Here is a 26,603-nt window from a genome sequence, read left to right as displayed (position 1 = left end):
TTCACGACAAACAAATTGGGTGTACACCCCAGTCACGCAACCCGCCACTGTGAAATACACATCTTTATTTTTCCATTAGAATCTTCCTTCGACAAATAATACAGACGAATGACCTTGCCAATGACTTGTATGGTACTTACGCACGCCTTCTTTCTTCAAGGTTATGATTCTACGGCGACAGTGTTGCCAGTATTACAGCAGATATCATACTATATGTAGTTAGTAAAAAAATAAAATCTCTGGTAGAGATAAAAAAAAACACCTGCTAGTGGAAGTTAAAATATAATAAATAATAGTCAAAAAAGGTTACAAATTTTCAATGTATTAATACTTAGTGTGCTAAACCATATGAATGTTCTGCGGTCAGCACATCGAGGGCAATATTACAGGTTGTATTCTCCACTGGCGTCTCTGGCATGTAAAATTTTTTTGGGGGGGGGCATCAAAGAAAGTGATTTAAATGATACTAACTAGCCTAATCTGCTTGCTTATCTTCGATTCCATTTGTTACCACTCTACTTACCTTCACGGACCCTCTAAGGTATATCAAGAACTCGTTTCGCAGCCTGAATATCATATTCCAAATAAATATAATAATTATTATTTATATGTTATTCTGTCGTTAATAAATAAACTAAATTAGAAGTGAGGGATTTTTTTAAAATCGGGCGAACCGTTTTGGCTGTACACTCTTTATACGCCCGATGTGAAATGAAAATTCAACGTTGCCATTTACCGGGATGTGGATAAATTTTGTAAGAGTATGGTGAATGGGGGCATGTTTGAAATGGGGGCTAGCCATTTACACGTTAGCGTAAAAGACAGTAACTTCATTCACTTATGTTGTGAATCCAGGTAAATAGCAACGTTGGATTTTGATTTAACGTTGGGCGCATAAAGAGTGTACAGCCCAAACGGATGGTCCGATTTATAAAATTCCTTCATTTTAGCATTGTAAACATTATATTTGGAGACGGTTTCCCCTCTTACATTTTGTTGTTAACTCTGATAATAACAGAGTTACCCTATGTCAGGGAACTTTTGAGATACCCGGTATGTAACTACCATACATCTCGCGTGTTACCACCGACAATATTTTAAATCTCTTCCTCTCCATGCATTGCATTCCTCTTTCGTCTTCCATATTGAATGCAAGTGAATCATAGAAACACGCCAAGACTTCTCAATCCTCGTGAGGGTATGCAATTCTCAAAACTTCGTCTGACTTACAGTCTAGATTGTAAAGAGAACTTTTATACAAAATTACAAGTATGTCTTAATAGTTTCGAATATCTGGCGAACGAAAAAAAAAGAGTTGTTCAAGAGTTTCTCATTCCCTATTAGAATACACAATTCGAGGAACGTAGTCTTATTTAGAATCTAAAGTGCAAGGAGAATTTTTACAAGTGCAAAGAAGCAAAATTTTAAGTCGCCTTGTAGTTTCGAGATCAGTCAAAGAAAAGGAAAAAAAAACTATTTAAACTAATAATCGGAAGAGTCATTTCAGATTCTGTCAGGAAAAATACAGGACTGGCATAAGAGGTTAACATTTTTGTATTAGGCTTGGAATGAAATTTTTGAGTTTTACGTCCCATGGTTATGCCGGCTAGGCTAAAGGAGACGGTGATGATGAGAAATATATGAAATGGTGGAATGAAGAAAGTGGGACGAAACGGGAGAAGCCCGAGAAAACCCACGCATACTGTGTCTGTCCACCACAAAGTTCACTTGGCGGCAGTAGAGTTTGAACCCGGGACCCCATGCACCAGAGGTGAACGCTCTACCACTGAGCCACCGTGGCCCCTATGTATTAGTATTTTAGTATAAAAAGCATGTGTTTCTCAAATTCAGTGGCAGTTGCCCCTGCTTTTCTGAAATAAGCCTCTGCCCCCGTTCCCCCCATAGGATATGCAATTCGAATGCCTTTCCACAGGTTCTGGGACTAATAGTTTTGTCTTTTTCTTTTTTCTTTTTCTTTTTTAATAAATTTTACGTTTGGGTCTGAAAGTATTTCTTTCACGTTTCTCGATCTTCAACTTCCTCTTTTAACGTTTTAACTTCCAATGCTTTGTTGATCTGTTGTTCTTTTTCTTCCGATTCCTTGCTTTCCTTCCATCTTTTATTCTATGTGTAGTATGAAGAAGACAATTTCCTCGCAAGATCTGTCCAATCCAATTGGTCTTCCTCCGAAGAATGCTGGCTAGAAGCGTCTTCTTCTTTCCTATCCGTTTTAAAACATCTTCGTTTAGTTACTCTCTCTCTCTCTCTGTCCATTTTATCCTCTCCATCTTTCTTCAAAACCACATTTCGAAGCTCCCTAAATATTTCTTCTCTAACTTCCGTAGTGTCCAAGTCTCTGAACCGTATACTCCAATGTTCCATATATAGCAGTTGACCAACTTCTTCCTAACACCAATATTAAGCCTGCTAGTTAAGTACCCGGCTACTTGAGGCTATCGCAAAGCGTACTTATTGCTCATGTGTACGCTTGGAATACGCTGACCATGTATTTAAATGTAGGTGGCTAATCTCAAACGCAGAGAAAACGTTAGCTCGAGCGTATTTGGTGCGTTTCGGAACAATAGACCTCCTGCTGTTTAAAAGATTTTAAAAGGAAGGACAAAAAGGAAAGACGTGTTGCCACGCAAGGGGTTTGTAGCAAGAAACAGCTGCTTGGAAGATGGTTTGTGCAGAGTATTGGAACTCTGCTATTACACACCTGGACCTGGCAAAAAGACCTGGAAACCCTGACTGGCTCACAGTATTTTATTTACAATTCTGGTGAAAGTAAAATTACTGAATAACCACCTTGGTCGCGTTCGCTACAGGGGGTAACGCATCAAAAACGCTTTCTCAAATAGCCACTCTGTAAGAGTGATCTTTTCTTGTTGAATACTTCTTTGGCTATAGCAATTCTTGACCTTATCTTTTTGGTGCAGTAAGCGTCTCTAGTCAAAGTACTTCCCAGATACTTGAAATTAACGGCCTCTGCAAGTTCTCTTTGTTCTACTTTGACCCGCAAGGGTGCGTTTCCACGGAATATTCTCATGAACTTCGATTTTTTGATGTTCGATTTTCCATTCCATATAGTTTCCCAGTGTCAACTATTTTTGTCAATCATCTCCTGTAGTCCTTCTTGGGTTCTAGTTATAATAATCGTACCATCTGCATACCTCATCTTGTTAATGATTTACGCTCCAATCTTGAAAACTCCAGTATCAATTAATGTTCCTTTCATTATATGTGAAAATATACGAGGGCTCTGCAGAAAGTAAGAGGTTTTGAAATGACAAAGTAATAGAACGAACAAACGAAATTCTATTATATACATTTGAAAGGTACTTTTACGCTATTTTCCCACATAATCGCCATGCAAATTAAGGCACTTATGATATCGTGGCATATGTTTTTCAATACCATCGCAGTAGAAGTCTGCCGCCTGCATTTTCAACTACTGACTTACACTGGCACTCAGTATCAAAGTGTGTGTAGCGAGCCATGTCTTCATTGCTGAGAAGAGGTGGTAGTCCCTTGACGCCAAATCCGGGTTGTATGGTAGGTGATCGAACACCTCCCATCCAAAACCATTCAAGAGCTCTCGGGCACGCTTGGCCGTGTGTGGACGTGCGTTGTCGTGAAAAAACAAACACCTTTGCGCTAAGTTTTCCTCAGCGCTGGATTTCAATTGGTTTGTAGCTTTTTTCTTTTTTTTTTGCCAACAGAAACCTAATCACAGAACGCACCTCACAAGAGGCGGGATTTTGTATTTCAGTACACATTGTAACACGTCACAAAGCACAGTAAGAGCGTCACAGTCCTCTTGCTAACACAGCTGGATGCATACTGAGTGTGGTCAGTGATGCCAATCTGAGACATTATGAAATCCCATGTCGAGAGGCAAAAAATCCCATTTTACGTATGAATTTCCCAAGTTATACTAGTTAAAAATATGTTATAATATTAAAAATTAAATTTCTCTGTGTTAGTCACTTTTTATAATATCTAAATGAATAAGCTGTAAATTTCGATCTTAACGAAAAATCTCATATATGCTGCTTTTTATTTCTTTTCCAAGAAAATAAGGTCAAAACTTCCCACGATATGGGATTTTTCCCACAAGTTGGCATCGCTGAGTGTGCTAATGTTCTGATACTATGATGACGATTCTAGCGCCGCCTACTGCCGTGATAGGCCAAAACGTTTGGTACCTCCTGAACAGCCCTCGTAGTACACATTTTACGCAGCAGATTTTATCTTTTCTTGTTTGTGTTCTCGCATGGTACCGGTACTCCTAACTGTAAAGCACATACTACTTCGGTCAGTAAATAGAATTAGACAGGAGGTAATTTATGGATGAAAGGGGTTGCGTTTACAATCAAGATTGAGAACATCTCAATATTTTCGCCTGCATGCTTATGCAGCCCGTAACTCTTGAATGTTGTGAGAGTTGCATATTAACATTTCGTGAAATGTACCCTTAGAAGTGTGTGTTATAATGATCTAAGTTGTTTCTTTAAATTATAATGCAAACACTATAATATTATATTTCTTTGCAGGTATTCGCAAATCAAGAGGATCTTATGAACAAGAAAGCAAGTATCAAATACGATGATCCAGATGTGGAAAGGGTTAGAAGGTAAATATACCCTATATTATACATAGACACAGACACAACGTGTTCCGAGAATACACCAACAAACTTCGCATATTTGTTCATGACATCTATCGAAGAAGAAGAAGAAAGTAATTATCTGCAACTTTGGTGAAACACCTAATTATGGAAATGAGAACAATTTGGGATAATTAGTAGAATTGGTCGTAGATGGCTACACTGAATACACAACCAACAAACTTAGCATACGCGTTCAAGATCTTACGTAGCAAACTTATCGTACGTAAATAGAAGAAGAAAAATCCAACTGCAACTGAAGTCAGAAACGCCTAATTACGAAGATGGCCGCTTGAAAGTACGTAATTAATAGAATTGATCGTAGAGTGGTGTACTTTAAATCGGCCGCGTCTTCGTAATTAGGCGTTAGCGATCAGTTTGAGGAAACCCTTTTCCTTGTATTGAGATCCTGAGAACGTATGCACGGCCCCCGATGACGCTCTCGCGTTCGGTGCGAGCGGTCCCGGGTTCTATTCCCGGTGGGGGCACAAGATCGAAAAAATGTAAAAAGCTTTTTCAGACCAGCTATCCTGAGTGAGGTTTTCCTGGATTTTCCTCATTCACACCAGGCAAATACAGGGGTGGTACCTCACATAAATGTCCCAGGCCGATTCCTTCCTTCCCTTTCCCCGAATAGTGTGCTCGCCGTGGGATGTAATCCCTCAAACGGGATGGGCTAACATGGCCATAGATGCCGAAAGCCCAGAAATGTAAATCCTAATCCTGAGCAAGTAACAAGGGCGCCCATCATGGGGGTAAATGTGGGGCGCTCGTCCCCCTAAGAGGAAATTGTACTTGGCAATATTGAAACCCCAATAGAATTTTTACATTAGTTATAGCAAAATTTGAAACTATATTTGAAACGTCGCTTATACTTCCCCCCCCCCCTTCTTGGAGACCACAACATGGGCGCTCTTGGCAAGTATGCGAAGTTTGTCGATTTATTCCAGGATCACCCTGTAAATACATTGTGGTCCATAAGTTCCCAGACTGATTTCTTTTCCCCGCTTTCCTACAACTTTACTTGCGGGACAGCAACTGATTACGTAGTACAAGACCTACTTAAGAAAAGTGATAATTAGCGTTTGTATAGTTGTAATATAGTTAGTATTAGTTGCAGTAGTTTAGAAGACAAGACATGTGATTCACACCACTGTTAGTCTGTATTAAAGTGTGGATTGGATAAGAAAGACAAACAACGTGTGGCGAATAAATTATGCTGTAAAGACGGTAAGTCTGCAACAGGCACGCTAAAAAAATAACTCAGAAGGCGTATGGTGATGCAACAAAAATAAACACACTGCTGAACAAGACTGCACTAATTTAATATAAAAACACATTTACACGTGACGTTTCGATCTTCTAGCCAAGATCCTCATCAGACCACACTCCGCGTGTACATCAGAGTGTACGTCTGATGAGGATCTTGGCTAGAAGATCGAAACGTCACGTGTAAATGTGTTTTTATATTAAATAACTGCAGTCTTGTTCAGCAGTGTGTTTATTTTTCTGATTTTCTTTGCAAGACGTATGACTATGATTGTGTGTCGGTGATGCGGCGTTAAGCCTAACAACCTTTTGTTGAGAAACACAGTTTCGAGGGGGTAGGGAGTCAGTGAAGGATGACGAGTGCACTGGTCGATCCACAATATGTCCGAACCGATGACACATCGCCACTGTCGCCAAAATTGTGAAAGAAGACCGAAGAGTGACGTCTTGGTTAATTGAAGATACAGTGAATATACCGAATTTTAACCGGAGACCCAACTCAGTCGAAAACAGTTTCTGGCTCAGAAACAAATTGTAACCTTGCACAATCCTCCTTACTCTTCAGACTTGTGTCTGTCCGATTATTTCCTGTTTTCCAATGTGAAGTTGCAACTACAGGAGAAATATTGTGTACTATCAGAGAGATTCAAAAAGCTGTGAATGACCAGCTGAACAGAATTCGCGCAGAAGGGTTTTCCAAAACCATGAAAAAGTTGGAATTACGTGCTTAATAGTATATTACTTCAAATGGAACCCATTTTGAATAAACATATATACCAGCATTCTTATTTTTCTTCCAATGGCCTTAGTCCGGAATCATGGATCGCATTGTAATTTCCTATATAACTAATTATGAATGTATTGAAGAAACACTTTCCAACTCTAGTCCTCAATTTATCTTGGGTAACGCTTTTCCATGTGAGCTAGCAGTGCTTCTTTATTTCGTCACTTCGTATGATATCTTTTCTAGTCTCTTCTGTTTCTTGTCTCTTGGTATTTGGTCAAAAATTGATTTCGTTCACTAATCATCGTTTCTTCTGTCGAACAATGCCTTTATTTAATTTTTTCAATGATACCATTCATTCTTCTGCAATGATTCGTCATTCCTACCACCTCTCTAGTCTATACGATTCTTTAACTAACTGCAGTAGTTGTAACATATATCCTATATCTCTTAGCAGATAGTTCGTCATGCGTACTCTGGAGACAGGGAATGCTTGAACTTACTGGTGGCCATATCTTTGAACACTTCAAAACATCTACCGTCCCGTCTACTGACTAACGTGCAGTTAAATAGGTAACCGTGTGGAAGGGCGTCGATTTCTCTGTAACTTCGGGGGAACATTCAAGTGCAGAAGGCATATATGAGGATTTTAAGACGAATTAAAATTATACCAAATATTGTATATTCATAAATACAATACCGGGGCCCACATGAGCATTAGGAGGGCCCGGACCTCACAGAATCGGCGCCCTTGCCGATGTGACAGCATTGAATGAATTATGCTGGTTCGCATTCTACCTCATACTACTGAACGACGTCTCATATAGCCTTGCTGCTGAAAAGGGCACTTCAGCAAACAAATCAACAGAACGGAAGGCAAAATAGACAGTATACATTCCTTGAAGAATTTATCAGCAGGTTTCTAACTAACTATCTGACTAACTCTATAAGCTATAGAACCCGGAGGTTCAATGCCGCGTTCACAAAACCTCTCCATTGACTTCTATCCTTAGCCAACTGGATCCAGTTTGTACTTTGTATTCCTGTTTCAATGAGATCCATCGTAATATTGTCCTCCAATCTGCGTCTAGGTCTTCCGGCCTTCCTAATGGTCGTTTTCCTATTGGATTTCCAGTTAAAAGTTTGAAAGCGTTCATACTTTCTTCCGTCCTGGCTACATGACCTGTCCGACTGAGCCTTCTAGACTTGTTGACCCTAACAGTGTTTGGTACATGGTATAAATTATGCAGTTCATCGTTTTGAAGTTTCTACCATTCCCCATTCCCGTTCCTCTTGGGTTCGAATATTCGTTTCAGAATTTTATTCTCGAATAGGCCTACTTTCAGTGTAGTTCTTCCCTCAGAGTAAGCGACCACGTTTCGCAACCATACAGCACAACTGGTATCATTACTGTTTTATTTTTAAGTTTCAAGTTCCTCAACAGAATTTGTGACGACAAAAATGTTTTGAAGTGAATAATAATAACAACTTTCCTGCTTGTCAATCGACATTTAATCTTTTCGTGAATATGGCTTTGATCTGTTAATATTGATCTGAAATATTCAAGAGTATTTGACTAATCATACCAGTTATAAGTGACCTCTGCAAATTCTGCAAAGACTGATACGAAATGAGACCCTAAGACTTGGATAAACTAGTATTGCCCACGAGATTCGTGAAATTTTCATCTTGTGGGAAACACTTTTCTAACTTATCTTTCTAAGCCTAGTTCTCGTAATAAAAGCCTTTTCTAGGTTAATAAGCTTTCTGTAGATCCAAAACCTACTTCTTCCCTTGTATAAACCTTTCACGCTTACTCTTAACAAGCCAGATGCGTCTTTTGTTTATGAAACCTAAACTACCCCTCTTCAACTTCATCATTTGTTTTTCCCATATATCCTTCTGTTCAGAACTTGAAGTTTAACGGTGTCATACATCAATTGACCAAGCGCCAAAACACGGTTCTGAGATATTGAACGAAATACAAGTATGTTACCATTACGATCCAGTACTTGGCGCTTGGTCGAATAGCTTTTCCTGAACATTTAAACAAATATGTAGGGTTTCAAACCATTATTTTTACATTATTTATATTGTTTCCTACTCACTGATGTAAAAATTTTGAAAATCGCAAAATGGCGCTTGGTCAATTGATGCATAAGACCGTCAAGCTTTTTAAAATGCAATATTATTATACTTCATAGCAATAGCACTTGTATTAAAGTTCTTTGTGGTAACAGTATGCCTTTACGAAAAATGTTATAAAATAGAGGATCTGCCCATATGTATCTTCATCCTATTAACTCAATGAAGCCTAAAAAACAACGAAGCATCGACACGTCTGATTCGCTACTGTCGTTTTCCTCCTTCGGCTGATTGGCTACTTTCATTTCCACCATGAATGTTGGCTCAAAACATTGCGATCTTATTGGGCGAAGTGGGTAGAGTGGAGGTGGCGAAACTGTGACGTATGGCTTCAAGATTTTGTTGTTTAGGTAGATCCTCTATTTTGTAACATCCTTGGTTTTTACTGTGTAATGGATTTTCTCCTACAATTTTGTTTTCTTTTACAGGGCCCATTTAAATGACCTTGAGAACATCCCAGTGTTCATGGTTATTGGATTTCTATATGTGCTGACGAGGCCAAATTATTCTACTGCTATTAACTTGTTTCGAACCTTCGCGGGTGCTCGAATTCTTCATACGATTGTATACGCAGTCGTGGTTCTACCTCAACCATCCAGAGCACTTGCTTTCTTCGCTGGATTAGCTGTCACTGTGTATATGGCACTGCAAGTAGTGCTTTATTGTGCATGAGAGCATTATCAAAAAGTAACGTCTAAAATTTGTGTACTACTTTTTTTAATGTTAAGCATTTTGTTATATTGTTTCTGATTTGTAAATAAATATGCTAAATAGATGTTAATGATTTTTATTAGTAAATTTGACACTGTCTCTTTTGTTAGCTAAAACTAACTAAATATAGTGGGAGATGTAAGAAAGAATTTAGCTCTGCTCATTGCAACTGCAATAGACTGGAATACTGTGACCTCACATGCTGGTCATTGGGTATGGTTATAATTAGGGGCTTGAATTCGTACGACCCAAAAAATTTAAAAATATGCTCTGAAAAATAGCAAAATGTAAACCAAAAGCAATGAGGTCTTTGGGAAAAGAAACCCTGATTTTGATATATATACGAGGCGTAGTCAAAAGTTCCTGAAATTTCGTTCTATAGAAGCCTCAGTCTAGGGATGGCCAAAATTTTCCGGAATCCGGATTCCGGAAATTTTGTTTTCCGGAATCGGAAAATTTACTTTCCGGAATTCGGAAAAATTCCGGAATTCGGAAAAATTCCGGATTTCGGAAAAATTCCGGAATTCGGAAAAATTCCGGATTTCGGAAAAATTCCGGAATTCAGAAAAATTCCGGATTTCGGAAAAAATCCGAAATTCGGAAAAATTCCGGAATCCAGAAAAATTCCAGAATTCGGAAAAATTCCGGAATTCGGAAAAATTCCGGAATTCGGAAAAATTCCGACATTCGGAAAAATTCCGGATTTCGGAAAAATTCCGGAATTCAGAAAAAATCCGGAATTCGGAAAAATCCGGATTTCGGAAAAATTCCGACATTCGGAAAAAAATCCGGAATTTTTCCGAAATCAGGAAATTTTCCGATTTTACTTTCCGGATTCCGGAAAGTAAAAATTCTGGAATTGGCCATCCCTAGCTAGTAGCTGTTAAAAGAGAAACACAATAATGAATATATATACTGTATTAGTTTCTTGTAGTTGGATATGTCTTTATCACTTACGTAGACAATTGCTACTGCAGTTATTTACTGTTTTATAAGGGTCTTATTTTCACACACAAAAAAGTCGCCGGTATGTCTCAAACATTATCGCGTTCCCACCTACAGCTACTCCAAAGCACTGCAAACTACTTTGTAACCAGGCGAAAGGCAGTGGAGGAAAAGAAATCTCAACAAATATTCTAATAACATTCGCTTATTGTCAACATACCTACAGTGAGCGCAGAAAGTGTTCGTACACCGTGCATACTTTATATTGAAAACAGCTAGCATGAGAACGGGAGGTGGAAAATATATATATAACCAGAATTAAGACTACACATTCATACATTTTATTTCTATATATAAGAGAAAGGCCAAACAAACACAATCACTGTTTTGTTCAGAAGAAAAGAGAGAATTCCTTTTTTGTAAATGCAAAATGTCACCGTACACTTATGCTTGAATTAGTGCTTATAAAGTATATTACGTTATTTAATATTTTGTGGGATTACCCTGTGCGTTAATGATTGTCTGTAGTCTTCGTGGCATTGATTTCACCTGTAGTAGTTCGTAGTTCTGTAGCTTCGGGACTGATTATGTCCCATTCTTCTTGAATAGCTTTTCTTAGGCCTTCTTTAGTAGAGACAGGGCCGGCGCGAGAGAGGGTCGAGCCGTGCCACCGCCCAGAGCGGCAAGTCTAATGGGCGGCAAAATTTGAAAAAGAAAAGAATACTATCAAAATATAATGCTTCGTAATAGGCTCACATGGAAAAATAAGATTGTGTTAACCTGAGAATGTAATTGAACTTACTTCACTCACATTCAAGAAATACTCTCTCAGGAAATTCAGAGCATTCCTCCTCGTTTTCAATTATCAAACTACTAGCCACAGGTATCTCGTTCAATATTTCCCTTGCAGCAGTGTAGATAGGATTTTGAGCTAGAGTGCATAAGATTATCACGGTGTCTTTTTATATTTTTTTCTATTCAAGAATGTTCTAACGCTCCGCTCCAAGTATGCAAAAGGTACACTCCCACTTGAGACAGGCCGTTCTAGCCTGTAGCATTCAGGGGCGGATCCAGGACGGACTTCTGGGGGGCGGTGGGTTGTAATACTGCTACTTAGAGCTACTTTTAAGAGCGTCAAAAAATAAACTATATATTTTATTTATATATAAAATAAAAAAGTTTCCTCTTCTGGGGGGGGGAGATCGCCCGATCGCCCCCCCCCTGGATTCGCCCCTGGTAGCATCTAGAGACATTTAGGTTCTAATAGCGAGTTTTTGACCAATTTACAAATTGTTCATTCCGAATATAGTAAATCGTACAGCGTATTATTTCTTGAGAAATGTTTCATTTTTTGTATAGCTAAAAAAAAGTTTATGACTTTTTTTTCTGCGTCAGTTCAACGTTAGGCCATACTAAAGGAACATATTAGTAGTCTCACTTTAAAATCATAATCCACCACAAGGTGGGAGAGCCGAATTGATGCTCTGACTCAGTTATCAAATATAGGAAGTTTATGATGCCTTACTTCAAATAAGTAATGACAATAGAACCGATAGAATGGTCGTCCACGATGCTCTGTGTATAGCAAACCAGCTGAGTTACTTTTCTTTCCTTTACTCACTCGTTGTCTTATATGACTTTAAAGCATTGATTCTCATGTGTTGGATGCAGTAGGATTTCTTGAAAATATATCTGGGTACTTTGAGAGGAGCAGAAATTATGCAAAGTTTAAATCTTACTTAGTTGATACGATGGACTTGGCATCAGCATTAGATACGGGTGATCCACTGATACGTAATACAGTGCAAGCTCGAAGTCGAAAGAAGAGACAGTTTCAGTACGAGGCAGAGGATGAAGCTACTGAAAACATCCACAAACAAGATACAAGATCGATTTTTATTACAAAGTTCTAGAAGTGATTGTGTTAGCTTTTAAGAGAAAGATTTGAGCAACTTAAATATCACAGCGAATATTTCAATTTTCTTTGCGATATAAGTAATCGTAAAGATATAGCCTACCACCTGAACTTTTTGTCTGAAAAGTGTACTAAACTTACCACCATTTTAACACACGAAGAATTGAAAGATATTAACCCCAGTGATTTGAAAGACAAACTGAAAGTGTTATCCACTATAATTAAGCCTGTGAAAGTTCACAAAATAATAATAATAATAATAATAATAATAATAATAATAATAATAATAATAATAATAATAATAATAATAATTAAGGAACATGACTTTGCTCCCAATGTTAGTATTGCACGTAGAATTTTGTTAATCTTGCCTGTAACAATGGCAAGTGGAGAAAGAAGTTTTTGGAAACTTAAGTTTATTACAAACTATCTACACTCTTCTATGTCTGAAACACGCTTGAGTGGTCTAGCGACGATATCAATAGAACACAAATTGGCTAAAACATTGGACTACGTGATGTGATAAAGGAATTTGCTCATATCAAAGCAAGAAAAGTTTCTTTCAATTAAGATATGTTAAATTTATGTATGTCTATTGTGTTTTAGTACATTATAAGGCTTAAGCTAATCACTTACATTTACCATAATATCTGATTTACTGTATTATCTTCTTGCTCCATACTCTGTTGAAAACGCCTTTTGATATAAAATAAGCCTAAAAATTAAAATTCTTAGTCATGATTAAAGTATATTTTTAAAATTTTATTTTCTGTATGCGCTGCTCTATATTACAGATATACAGCGAAATCGAGCATACTGAATATTGTGTCAGTATAGAGTCGTTTAAATATTACGTGAACATTCCAGAAAGGTAGTTTTTTTTTTTTTTTTTTTTTTTACTTTTCCATTTTATACATGTTTTTAAATGACACTTGAACGTTATCTGTCAAAATAAGGTTTGCGGATTAAAGGGGCGGCATGTGAAAGCACCGCCCAAGGCGGCAAAATTGCTAGCGCCGGCCCTGAGTAGAGAAGCTGTGCCTTCTGATTGTTGTCTCCAGAACAGACCATAGATGTTCTATGGGGTTCATGTCTGGGGATTGGGGAGGTGTGCGAAGCTGTTTCAAGGTATTATAGAGTAGCCACAATCGAGTATTTTCCGCTGTATGTTTGGAGTCGTTGTCTTGCTGAACAATAAATTATTTTCAAGAACCATCTTCTGCGCACTAGTATGGAGATTTTCCTTTAATATGTTAATATACACTTTGTGGATCATCACTCCATCGATAAGGTGGAGACGACCCACCCCTGAGGCACTCATACAACCCCAGACGAGCACGGACCCTCCTCCGTGTCTTACTTTAGGGACGAGATTTTGAGGATTCATCTCTGTATTCACCTTGCGCCATACAATACGCCTCCCATTGGACTCGATAAAGTTAAATTTACTTTCGTCCGAAAATATGACCCTATTCCAGAAAGAAGCCTAATCCCTTATCTTTATACTCTTTTTCAAACTTTAGTCTCTTTATACGATTTGTCTTGTTCACCCAGAACATTTTCCTGGCTATCCAACCATGATACCTTGCAAATATTCCGCACTGTACTGGCTGATACTTTAACACCGCGTGTTTCCAGATCCGTTGCCAATTGCACAGCACTATTTTTTGGAACCTTTTTTCTTTCCCTAATAATGTAACGTTTATCTTGTTCGCTCAACAGTCTTGGTCTTCCAGTTTTTTTTTTTTCGCACAGTGATAGAAACATTATACATCGCAATTATTGTTTGTACTGTTGTACGAGGCCTGTCTGCAAGGTTTGCTATCTTTCTCAAAGACTTACCCTTCTTATGCAATTTAATAATTACTTTTCTTGTCTCCTCATTTGTTTCTGTTCGGTTGCTTCCCACTTTGACAGCCCAACGTGCAGTTTTTTCACTTCTATTCACAACTAAACTCATTCTGTTACTCGTCATGCTATACAGAGATGTATACTCAGGTGAATACTAGTGAACCCCAGTTGTGGTATCTTTGTTTCGTATTCGTACGTCAGGTGTGTGAAGAGACTAATATTTATTGACTTCCGTTAATCTCCCACAAAATCATTTATTCTTTAAGACATCTTCAGACTTATCTTCGGTGTTGTGAGATTATTCTTTTTTTTTTTTCTAATTTCATAAAGCCATCTCTTATGTGTCGAAAAACGCTAGTTATTCGAATGTCTTAGTTTATGAAATTCATATATGTCTGAGAATTTAGTCTACGTTTCTCTTCCGTAATTTTGTGTTTTCGCGGCTAAATCGTGGAAGTGTTTGTTTATGTTATATAATGTATTATGTCAATGTGTATTTTATATAATAAAGCTAAGAGAGCTCCTTTCCTAACTATCTGTCCATCTCTGACGTCATGAGTACCTGTTGGGACGAAAACATCTCATCTACACGTGTCTGGAGTCAGCAGAATTACCAGAAGATGTTGGTCTTTAAATACTCCATCCATCCCGGAAAGAGGGAGTCACACGGAGCCTTCAAAGACACACGGAGCCTTCGAAGTCTCACGGAACCTTTGGAGTCGCTTGGAGACTTTGGAGTCGGTCATCGAGGACTTTAGTCGCGAAGTTATCAAAAAACAGTCAACGGAGTCGGTCCGGGGAGTGCACGGCAGTCAATCGAGCACTTCGGGAGTAATTTGGAAAACAAACCAAACAGTTTATAATTCGGTACCCAACATATTAAACACCAGGCGAACAACAGAAAAAAGCCCAGCAAAGAAAATAAAGCTACAGGTACTGTGACGTCAGTTTTCTTCCTTTCTCTTCCTCACCTCTCTCCTACCCTCACTCTCTCCAAAAAAAGCTAAAATTCTTATTTTTATTTCTTTTAAAATCAGACGGGTGTCGTCCGGTCCCAAAACTCGTTCTACCCTTAAAAAACATCCCAAAAATCTCACTTTAACGACACAGCTTTCTTTGAAAATACTTTTCAAATTAAGCACCCGTAAAATGGTGGAGATGCTGGTTCTTTCTTAGTAATCTCTATTTTTATTTCCCCCCCCCCCGTAAAATGGCGCAGATGCTGATCTTTTATCAGTAATTGTTTCTTTATTCCCCCCGTAATAGGGTGGATATACTGGTTTCTTCTTTACAACTTTTCAATTAAGTTTTTTTCTAATCATTTTCACCACCGCTACCCCTCCCCCACCCTCTCTGTATTACGCTTCTCAAACGCTATTAGTTTATTTTTTTCTTATTCGCAAGTTTTTTTTTCTTTTCTCTTCAATCCTTTGAAGAGTGGTGGAGAAACCCCAAATACCTCTTGTGCTTTAAGACATTCTGTTATCTCTCTTCCTCCCTCTAAGTTTTTGCATGTGTAATTTAGACTTAAGTAGTTATATATGTACACACTGTATTTCGTTAAACTAGTGCCCATTTTAGTTCATTTTTTGTGTATATGTTGCGACGTCTTGTTGACAAATTTTTAGTACCGGGTGATGACTTCTTAAATCTTAGTGACACGATTTATTTCGATCCCGCGGCTTGTTCGTCCCCTGTATCGGCTAAGTTTACCAGAAATTATTTACACCAGCTTCGGAAAAAGTTAGAATTTTCTGAGGTCTTATCCGATATTACTCCCGATTCTTTAGAAGTCACCGTTCAGAAGCCCAGTTTAGACATGGCGTCAGGAGGCGATAACCAACCGTTCCCTATTTTTAATACCATAGTAAGACCAGAGCCTTTCTACGCTAGATTAGGGGAAGACGTGGAACGTTTTCTGCGTAAATATGAATCTATTGCTGACATCAATGGTTGCGATGGGATGAGACGGAAGCTTGTACTTGGGAATTTGCTTACGGGTCCAGCTGAATCATGGTTTACATCTATAGAGAGAAAGCCGTATCAAATTAAGCACCCGTAAAAGGTGTACGATCACTTTTTGCGTTTACTCTATACACTTTCTACGGAATTTATTTACTTTCTGACCATTAAACTTGTCTTTGTGGTTCTTTATTGATACATTCATAAAGCTTAGTTTTCATTATTCACATTGTGTGTGTTATTACACTTCTTAAATTTTCTGTTTCTTTTTCGCAGACATTCTCGTTTCAATAGCATAGGTGTACGAACACTTTCTGCGCTCACTGTATGTACAGTAAATACAAATTTATAATTTTTGACTTTACGAAGTGTACAATGTAATTGTTCAATAATTAACATAAGCAGGCATTCATTAATTTATATTAATATAATAATTAATAAAACTAATAAGCGGGTGATTGATGACTCAGTGGTAGAGTTTTCATCTATGGTATTCTAACCCAAGACATGTGGGTTTTCGATGGCTAATTTTGTGTTCGAAAATGTTCCCGGTGGAAGGCCTACCTTTCTTATATTTGTTCCATCATCACTCATTAACGAATTTAGTTTATCAAAACTCTATAGCCATATATTCATTCTGTCCGTCAGTGAAGCAAACAGTCTCAAGAATATCTGATGGATTACCAATCAATTTTGGCCATGATGTACAGAGTCAATAGTTAAGAATCGAGTTCCCTGATGAATGTAATATTCAAACCGGAAGCGGTACAAATCAACCATTTCCGGTTTTAACGTTAATCATTATATAGTAAATATGGTAATAGATAGCGAGAAGCGGTTTCCAGTAATCGACATATATATAACATTCATGTAGATAGAATGTTACCCAATTTGTGCATCTGCTGAAAATAATGAGCTTAGGTATTTAGAGAGCATTTTTCGCTTTAGAAAATGTGTGCTTGGTAAAGAATGTAGAGAATTAGCTGAGTCAGGCATGTAGCTAGAATATGGTAATAATAAGGGGGGGGTGTCTGTCACGAAATACTGTGGTTATTTACCAGGGGCTCAATCATTCTAAACTATTTTATTGGCAACATATATTGGTTCGTTTAGCCAAGATTTCTAAATGGGGGATGATATGAAATACTGTGGTTACACACCAGAGGCTCGATCAATCTAAATATTTTACTGACAACATACCCATATTGATTGGTTAGGACAATAAAATGAGGATATATTAGTAAGTATTTTAATTAGAAGCTATGAAGAAATCTCGAGTAAAAGAATATAAAAAAGTATTGAAAAAGATATAGTTTTCCGAGGTCATTCGAACGGTGTCGAGAATTTTGCGTCTGGGAAATTTGCGCCCTACCTCAAGAACAGGGAAAATTGCGCCTGCGATGTACCTCCACCGGGAAGTTGAGCCCTGCGAAATAAAAGAACCTATTGGACGCATTTGCTCGGAGGGGCTGACATTACAGCATAAACAATCCTCCCCCACAACCATGCCATTTGTGATTTATTTTCATTGTGGCTATATAAGGGGAGAATAAACTTCAATATAAGCCAAAAGAACACAACGGATCAAAGCAATCACTGCTTCTTCCAGATATGATTTTGGGGGAACACTGGCCTCCCCAGAGCTCTCAGAGTGCCCCCTCGGAGGAGATCAAAATAATACGTCTATAATATAATAATAAATAGAATAGTACCAGCAGTGACCCCCCTCCGGAATACTAAGTATGCCCCCCGGAACATTTTTTTCTGAAAGAACAACTGAACGCAATTGTGTGTTTGAATTCCAGCAAGTAAACACACTGTACATAGTTTTCTTGATAATATTACTGAACTGATTTTACATTCACTTTACATTTTCTTTTCTATATTTTGTGTCCTGAAAAGCCAAACAACTCGCAAGGATTGTGAACAGAGATATCTGGGTAGAGCCAAACAACCTTTTGTAGATTAAATTATACTCTTTGATTATATTAAGAATTATATATCAGTCATTTATACTTTTTTGTAAATTTTGTAGTATAATGAAAAATTGTATTTGTATGGATTGCCCTTTAGTGAACTAAAATTGTATTTTTTTCATTTGTTCGGAATATTATAACGGATGGAGTAACTCACTGAGACGATGATAGGCAAGCCTAGTTCAAGTGTGAGTGGAAGTTACTTTACACAATACAAAAATAAGTTGAATTGTAGGGCGCTAACATCCCAGTGCAAATATATAGCCGGCGCATTTTCCCCTCTTTTGGGGGTAGGGCGCAAACATCGCAGTGCAAATATATTGCGGGCGCATTTTTTCCTATTTTTGTGGTAGGGCGCAAATTTCCCGGGCGCAAAATTCTCGCATTCAAGGAAAATATTATGTCCGTGAAGTTGACAAGCCACTTATGTCAGACTCCAATTTCGACTTTAAACGTCGCTAGTGCTACGTTAGTGTTCGATAGTGACGCAAATCGTTAGTACTCCACAGATAACGTGTGCTTTTTAAATAATGGATATAGGTCTTCTAACTGCATGCCAACACGCCCCTTCTAAGAATCATCTCAAAAATGAGGTTAACCGTTAGAGCAAGTAAGTGCTCATTAGAGCCATTAACATTAATGCCTCCATCGTACGGCCCTATGAGTAATGATAATAGCACGCTCTTTGCTAGTCTCAATGCGTCCCTATATTCTCGCGAACATTCTGACGTGCCCAAGTTAGTTACTTTTTTTTTTTTGCAACTATTGTTTATCTGTTATTGTTTATTGCTAGTCTGCAGAGTAGTCCTTACATTAATATGCCATTGTCCTTGATAATCATTGCGTATTAACAAGCAGTTTGTTATTACTGTTAGAAGATATCAAAAAACAACAGATAAAATCTACTACTTAACGGTTCACATTTTTCTTTTACAGTACATAAACGATTAATAATAATAATAATAATAATAATAATAATAATAATAATAATAATAATAATAATAATAATAATAAGAAGAAGAAGAAGAAGAAGAAGAAGAAGACTATTCCAGCATAAAAGTTATCAATTGCATCCCACTGGCAACAAGAGACGCATATTTTAACTTCACAAAAATTAGTTTCTCACGATTTTCTGGAAAACTACGTATGATAACATCTTCATTATGTCAAGTTGTTTATCTCAGTGTGATATATGTCTTACCTCTGGACAATATCACAGTAAAACAAAAATTAAATATTAGAAGTACATCGTACTTTTGGACTACATCTCATTAACCATGGGAAGATTGAGTAGTGTATACTTTAGGATGTAAGTTTCAGCTTAATTTGCATCATACATTCTTAGGATTACAAAAAGGAAATTTGTTCGTTTGCGTTTGAACAAAATTCTTAGGATTACAAAAAGAAAAAATAATTTTTCCGAATTCCGGAATTTTTCCGAAATCCGGATTTTTTCCGAATTCCGGATTTTTTCCGAATTCCGGATTTTTTCCGAAATCCGGATTTTTTCCGAATTCCGGATTTTTTTCCGAATTCCGGATTTTTTTCGAAATCCGGATTTTTTTCCGAATTCCGGATTTTTTCCGAATTCCGGATTTTTTTCCGAATTCCGGAATTTTTCTAAATTCCGGATTTTTTCCGAATTCCGGATTTTTTCCGAATTCCGGATTTTTTCCGTATCCGGAAATTTTCCGAAATCCGGAATTTTTCTAAATTCCGGAATTTTTCCAAATTCCGGAATTTTTCCAAATTCCGGAATTTTTCCGAAATCCGGATTTATTTCTAAATTCCGGAATTTTTCCGAATTCCGGAATTTTTCCGAATTCCGGATTTTTTCCGAAATCCGGAATGTTTCCGAATTCCGGAATTTTCCGATTTTACTTTCCGGATTCCGGAAAGTAAAAATTCCGGAATTGGCCATCCCTACCTCAGTCTATAGACAGACACTTGCTCAGAAGGAGATGCCGCCCCAGTGTGAGGTTTCTTTTCATACTGTTCTGTTTGGTTTTCCTCTCCCTCGAAACCTAACTGACAGGCAATAAACTCAACCCAAACTGTTGCCAAATCTTTGTCAATGATATTTTTTCTTTGACACAACTAGGGATGCGCACGAGACGAGTCGAGACATGATTTTCCCGACAAAATTCGAGTCGAGACACGGCACTTCCAATAGAAAAAAATACGTTTTTCGAGTCGAGACATCACTTTTACAGCACTTTTTCGAGACGAGACAGCCACAAATCTTGTCTCGTGCGCATCCGTAGACACAACCTCACGCCAAGACACATAGATGGAAGAGAAAGAGAGGCGGAGAGGGGAAGGAGGGCATTACGTATGGCAACGTTAAATTTTTCTTCTTCCAAAGGAACCACAAACTTTATGACGGCTTCTTAGTACAAAATTCAAACTCTCCCGACTGACTATCATCTGGGCGAGCTTTCTCTAACGATTTATTGCCACAATATAGGTACACATTCAGTTAATCGCCTTCAAAATATGCTGCTTGGGAACACATTCACTTAATCGTCTTCAAAATTGGGTCTTTGGGAACACATTCACTTAATCGCCTTCAAAATTGGGTCCTGAGGAACACATTCACTTAATCGCCTTCAAAATTGGGTGTTTGGGAACACATTCACTTAATCGTCTTCAAAATTGGGTCCTTAGGAACACATTCAATTAATCGCCTTCAAAATTGGGTCTTTGGGAACACATTCAATTAATCGCCTTCAAAATTGGGTCTTTGGGAACACATTCACTTAATCGCCTTCAAAAGTGGGTCCTTAGGAACACATTCAGTTAATCGCCTTCAAAATTGGGTCCTTAGGAACACATTCACTTAATAACCTTCAAAATTGGGTCTTTGGGAACACATTCACTTAATAACCTTCAAAATTGGGTCTTTGGGAACACATTCACTCCGTGAGAGCACACATTTGTTCTACCGCTCCTGCCATCGCTGGAAACAACGCTGAAAATTCCTGTTTTGATATGTTCCGAAGTTCGGCCGTCGTGTTGGTTTGGATGTCTTCTACGGTGGCAAAACGGTTACCTTTGAGGAACTTTTTGATGTAGGAAAGAGCCAGAAACCCATTGGTGCTAAATCAAGCGAGTAGGAAGACTTGTATAGGATTTTCAGCGTTGCTTCTAGCAATTTCTCTTTTCAAAGTTAATGCTACGCGAGCTGAACCATTTTCACTCCCTAACACTGTACAATATTCCTCGAAATCCTGTTATAGCCAAACATTCTACGTAAGAATTTCCAAATAACCTCATAGCCAATACTGATAAATATATTTGTGAGCAGTAAGTGAAAGTCGCCAAAAATATGTTTTTATATCACTTCAGGTGCAAAATATGATCTAATGCTACAGGATCGTTCAAATAGGCATTTATTGTATATGGCTAATAAAAAATCGTACTTTCGTGTTCGCAAGACTTACAAATTTGCTTATATTGGATGAGATGCAAGGAGGCCAGGACATGTCATCGTGGGACGTGAAACTCAAGGATTTCATTTAATTTCCGAGCTACGGTGATAATGATAACCATGTTTTCCTATGCAGCACGCGCTAAAGACGGCTGTTTTAAAGGAAAAACTCCTACGAGTTTTGATCCCGAATGTATACAGTGATTCAAATACAAAGAAGTATTTAAAATTTCCAACAAATAAAAGTTAATAGTAGTTCTTTTTTTTTTTTTAAAAAAAAAAAAAGCAAACACATTTGGATGAAAAGCTACGGTGAATAACCATAACTAACGGACTCCGAGGACGTCGCATATACAGGGTGTTTCAATACAACACCGACAGCGTTTGGGAGGTGATTCTTGACACCAAGATAAGACAAAAAGTATAGACCAACCTGGATGCACAAATGGTTCCTTTCGGATTTATAGGCTGCCGAAAACATGAAAAAAAATGAACTTTAAAGGTCCATATCTCCAATACTATGGGACCTACCGTAGTCGGGTCTAGACTTTATTCAAGAACTAATATGTACACTATCCAAATATCCATGTAATCTTCTGGTACTTCGGCAACAATTTTTATAGAGGTGGTTGGTGGTACTTTAAATTATATGCCCATAAGCAAACTCCCTTTACAAAAATTGTTGCTTGTGTATCGCAGGATTCTGAAACATGTAATTTTGGATAGCGCACATATAGTGTTCCTAAGTGAAGTCTAGACCCGATTACGGTAGGTCCCATAATTTTGGAGCTATGGACCCTTAAAGTTCAATTTTTCATGTTTTCGGCAGCCTATAACTCCGAAAGGATGCATTTGTGCACCCAGATTGCTCTATACATTTTGTCTTATCTTGTACTCAGGAATCATGTCCGAAACGTTGTCGGTATTGTTTTGAAATACACTGTATAACATTTTTCGTTTCAAGAAGACCTTATGATTTTCCTTCTATGCTTCGACAACTGATCCTGTTGTGGGCTTGTTTCGTATCTACTTGTACATTCATTCAACTTAGGTTGAAAATAATCACTATCTTCGTTTACCGACCTTAATCCATTCCGTTCTTGAGCTATGATCGTTTATTTTATCACACCGATGAATTTTCGATGAGTTGTGACGCTCTGAAATAGCGCATTTGTGCATCCATGTTGGTCTATATATATTTTTTCATTTTTCCGTTTGAATACTCATTTTGCAAAATTTTGTCGTGTTGGTTTTAACACCTTGTATATATGTACCAAATTTCACAATAGTAAATCCCCACGTTAAGCGGGTTTGCATATCCAGGCTCCTAACTATGAAAACATTTACGACCATTCCAACCCCAATCATTTCACAGATTCAACCTGTTGCATATAAGTTATTAGGACGTAAAATTGAATATAATTTATACAAAAAAGATTTTTATGCATTGCAAGACCTGTAACTGCCAAATATTCACCACAAACTTATAGTCGTATCGACATAAACAAAAAAAAGTGTGGAGCAGGAAACTACTTTACCCAAAAGTCTAAAGAAGCTCACTGAAGCGGTTTGCGTCAATAGTCTATCAATCACAAGTTTAGGTTTTCAGACCCTGTAGGAAGTATTGGTTTTGTTTTGTTTTTTTTTCCTTAAAAAGTGTTTTTCTATTTTCATCAGAGGACTGAAAACATTTCTTTGAATAAATCTTTGGCAACTACTTTTCTCTCAAATTCGATTAGAACGGAACATTATATGAATTGCAAATCTAATATTCAAAGCTGAAAACAAAATATTAAGTATGTTCAATATTTCATTATTATCCTTTGATTTGTAATGAAAAACTAATTATAAGCATTGATGATTTCAGGAGATTCTCCCCGGGTAATGGTCAATATATGAATGAGAGGAAATTGATACAACATTATTAGTCCATTTTGGGCATGATCGAAGATATGACCACGAATTTATGTCGACAGGGTCTCAAATTCTCCCACAGGTCATGCACTGAAATCATCACTGTTTCAAAGGTTTCCTTAACAAATACCTAGGTAGAATATTACATTTATTTCTCGTTCTACGTTTTGAAATGGCAAAATCATAATTTTAAAGATAATTATAATACAATAAGCATAAAGGTTTATAGAACTAATGAATTAAATAGTATTGTGTAAGTTATCGGTTTCTAATCGGATTAAAACTAGAATATTCGTTTGTATCGCACTTTAAAGTAAATCCTCTCTCTATATAATTCTTACTGGAAAGCATGTTTAACTCCAATTACTTAATCAATATATTTAATAATATATTTTTATTGTAATATTTTTAATATTCAATGTCGTATACCCTTCATTTACCAAAGCAAAACCTCGCAAATGTATAGTGGACTAATGAATATTATCAAATAAATTATCATTTAGTTTACGTAAATACTGCATCGCCTGATTTAAAACTTCGTACTTTAACTAATAATAATAATAATAATAATAATAATAATAATAATAATAATAATAATAATAATAATAATAATAATAATAATAATAATAATAATAATAATAAAATCATAGCCATATCTTATAAGAATTTCAGGCTTACTCAATAAATGAATTCAACGTGGTCTCTATTCGAAGTTCTATTTATTCGAATCCGATAGAAATACAAAGAGAAACTTCGAGAACAGGGAAAAGAAAAATGTTACTTTGGTGGGACTGATGCCTTAGACACTTTGTTTCTTGTCTTTAAGTTAACTGATTCACTGAACGTATCTGAGCAAGTTGTCTTCATTTTCTCCTCGGTTATACACTTTTTACAATCATTTCCTTTAAGCTTGAACGACAGAGACACGAATATAAAAGCATTTAGGTCAATTAAAATCCCCCACCGGGAATCGAACCGGGGACCCGTACACCAAAGGCACACGTGCTAGCCACTAGACCAGCAGGAAGAACGAATGAAGTTTGTTTTGATGTGTCTGAAATTTATGCCTATTTCGCCCTGATGTAATATGTCTATTGACGTTTTGACGTTTTTATGTTTACCGTATTCGTTACTTTCAGGAACGATATATGTTATTCATATAGGTTCTATTACGTATTCGTCCATAAACACTATATAAATTATCAGAATTATTCATGATCTTTCATGGAAATTTGCTGGTGCATGCACAGTAGACGGACAGTGTAATTGGAAGGTGAGTTCAACAGAGATTATGTATTTCGCCGACATTATTTAATAGCTATATAGAATAGATAGCGAAAACGAGTATACATAATGAAGATGGAATTTCGGTAGGAGATGAAATGATGAGGTGTATACGGTTTGGGGTTGACATAGTTGTTGTTGCAGAATCTAAAAAGAAAATTAATAAGATGTAGAAAACTTGAGAAAGGCTTCTGAAGAATATGGGATGAAAATAAATGTTAGAAAGACAAAATCCATGGTGATTGAAAAGAAGCGATCGGTGTCAAATATAGAAGTAGGAGCGGGAAAAAAGAGCAAATGACTAGTTTTCGATATCTGAGTAGTATTATTAGTGATTATATGATATGCGAACGTGAAATAAAAGCAAGGATAGAAATGGCGAAAGAAGTCTTTAGGATGAAGAAAATACTATTTTGTGGGACCTTGAATAGAGTTGGAAAAAGACTGTACTGTATTTTACTGGATTTATAAGGCAGAATCATGGACATTATGCAAAAATGGTGAGAAACAATTGAAAGCTTTCGAAATGTGAGTGTGAAGAAGAATGGAGAGAAATAGCTGGGTCGAGAGGAAAACGAATAAGAGGGTGTTAGAAATAGAAGGAGAAAAATATTATTAAGAAAAGGAAGAAAAACTGGTTGCGATATTGGCTAAGAAGGAACTATCATGAGGAATGTGCTAGAGGGTATGGTGGAAGGAAAGAGAGAGAGGGGATTAATTGGACTATATAGAAACAGAATTAGGCTATTGGCGATATCAAAACAGAAAAATCGTATGTGAAGATGGAAAGATTAACAGAAGATCGTGGAGCATGGCAGTTTCTCAGCCGCGGTAAGTGGCCAGCTGGTAATGGCGGAATTCTTCTGATATAATGATGCCGATGATGCACAGTAGAAACAGAAAAATCCACTTAATGTGGGGATTTACTATTGTGAAATTTGGTACGTGGATGGATCGTTCATTATGTTTCACTAAACTGTGTATATATATATATATATATATATATATATATGTGTGTGTGTGTGTGTGTGTGTGTGTTTTAAGATACATTTCTAAACTGTACCTAGATTTGTATGTGGGTTCTTTCTCACCTCTCCACATAATCCCCATTGAGATTCAGGCATTTGTCTCACAGTTGCACCAACTTATTGAAACCCTTTGCAAAAAGAAGAAAAAAAAAGGTTCAGGTTTGACATAAGCGACCTAGTCTTCTGTTAACTGGTTATAAGGAAATGATGCACAATATGAAGAGAGTCCTAAAATATCCAGAGCCCTAATTTCTTGTAAAGGGTTGGACAAATTGATGCAACGGTGAGGTAAATGCCTGAATCTCAATAGGGATTATGTGGAGAGGTGAGAAAGGAGCCACCTACATATGTATGTATAATTTACAAATGAATCTTAAAAAGTATTTTTTTTAAATCTTAGGGAAAATTACATATTGAACGACCCACGCATATGTAAGATATGTAAAGAAAAGGAGAGGAAGTTCAGGTATTATGGAATAGTCGGATAATATGGAATACCTCATTATCTCGACTGTGGTGTTGAATCCCAGCAGAAAGGAAAGAAACTACTACCTCACTTTCCAATGATGCTCTACAGTCAGTCTCCCTGTGATTGTGACATTCGTTGTGTTGGTAGACATGAAAATCTGATTTCTTATTTGTGAAAACTTTTACAGATATGTGTTTTACAACCTGTAGTTTCATATCGAAATGTAATAGAACAACAATTCTTTGTTTACTATGACGTTGGATATAGAGAGTGGTAGTTTGATAAGCGCCATTATCTTATACGCCTTCAAA

General features: G+C 37.1%; 1 protein-coding gene across 1 annotated transcript in view; it reads left to right on the top strand.

Moving 5' to 3' along the window:
- LOC145660749 (prostaglandin E synthase-like) overlaps positions 1 to 9,479 on the top strand; it is a 62,886-nt gene extending 53,407 nt beyond the window's left edge. Inside the window, exons 5-6 of the mRNA XM_081726158.1 lie at positions 4,557 to 4,636; positions 9,236 to 9,479. Coding sequence (XP_081582284.1) covers positions 4,557 to 4,636; positions 9,236 to 9,479 — 324 coding nt within the window. The remainder of the gene's footprint in view (positions 1 to 4,556; positions 4,637 to 9,235) is intronic.
- Positions 9,480 to 26,603: the final 17,124 nt, after the last annotated feature.

The sequence above is a fragment of the Thermobia domestica genome, chromosome 9 (genome assembly GCF_964235325.1).
Source record: "Thermobia domestica chromosome 9, izTheDome1.hap1.1, whole genome shotgun sequence".
In the NCBI taxonomy this organism is placed as follows: Eukaryota; Metazoa; Arthropoda; class Insecta; order Zygentoma; family Lepismatidae; genus Thermobia; species Thermobia domestica.
The sequence above is the reverse complement of the archived record's forward strand: the minus strand, read 5'-3'. Positions and strand labels throughout refer to the sequence as shown.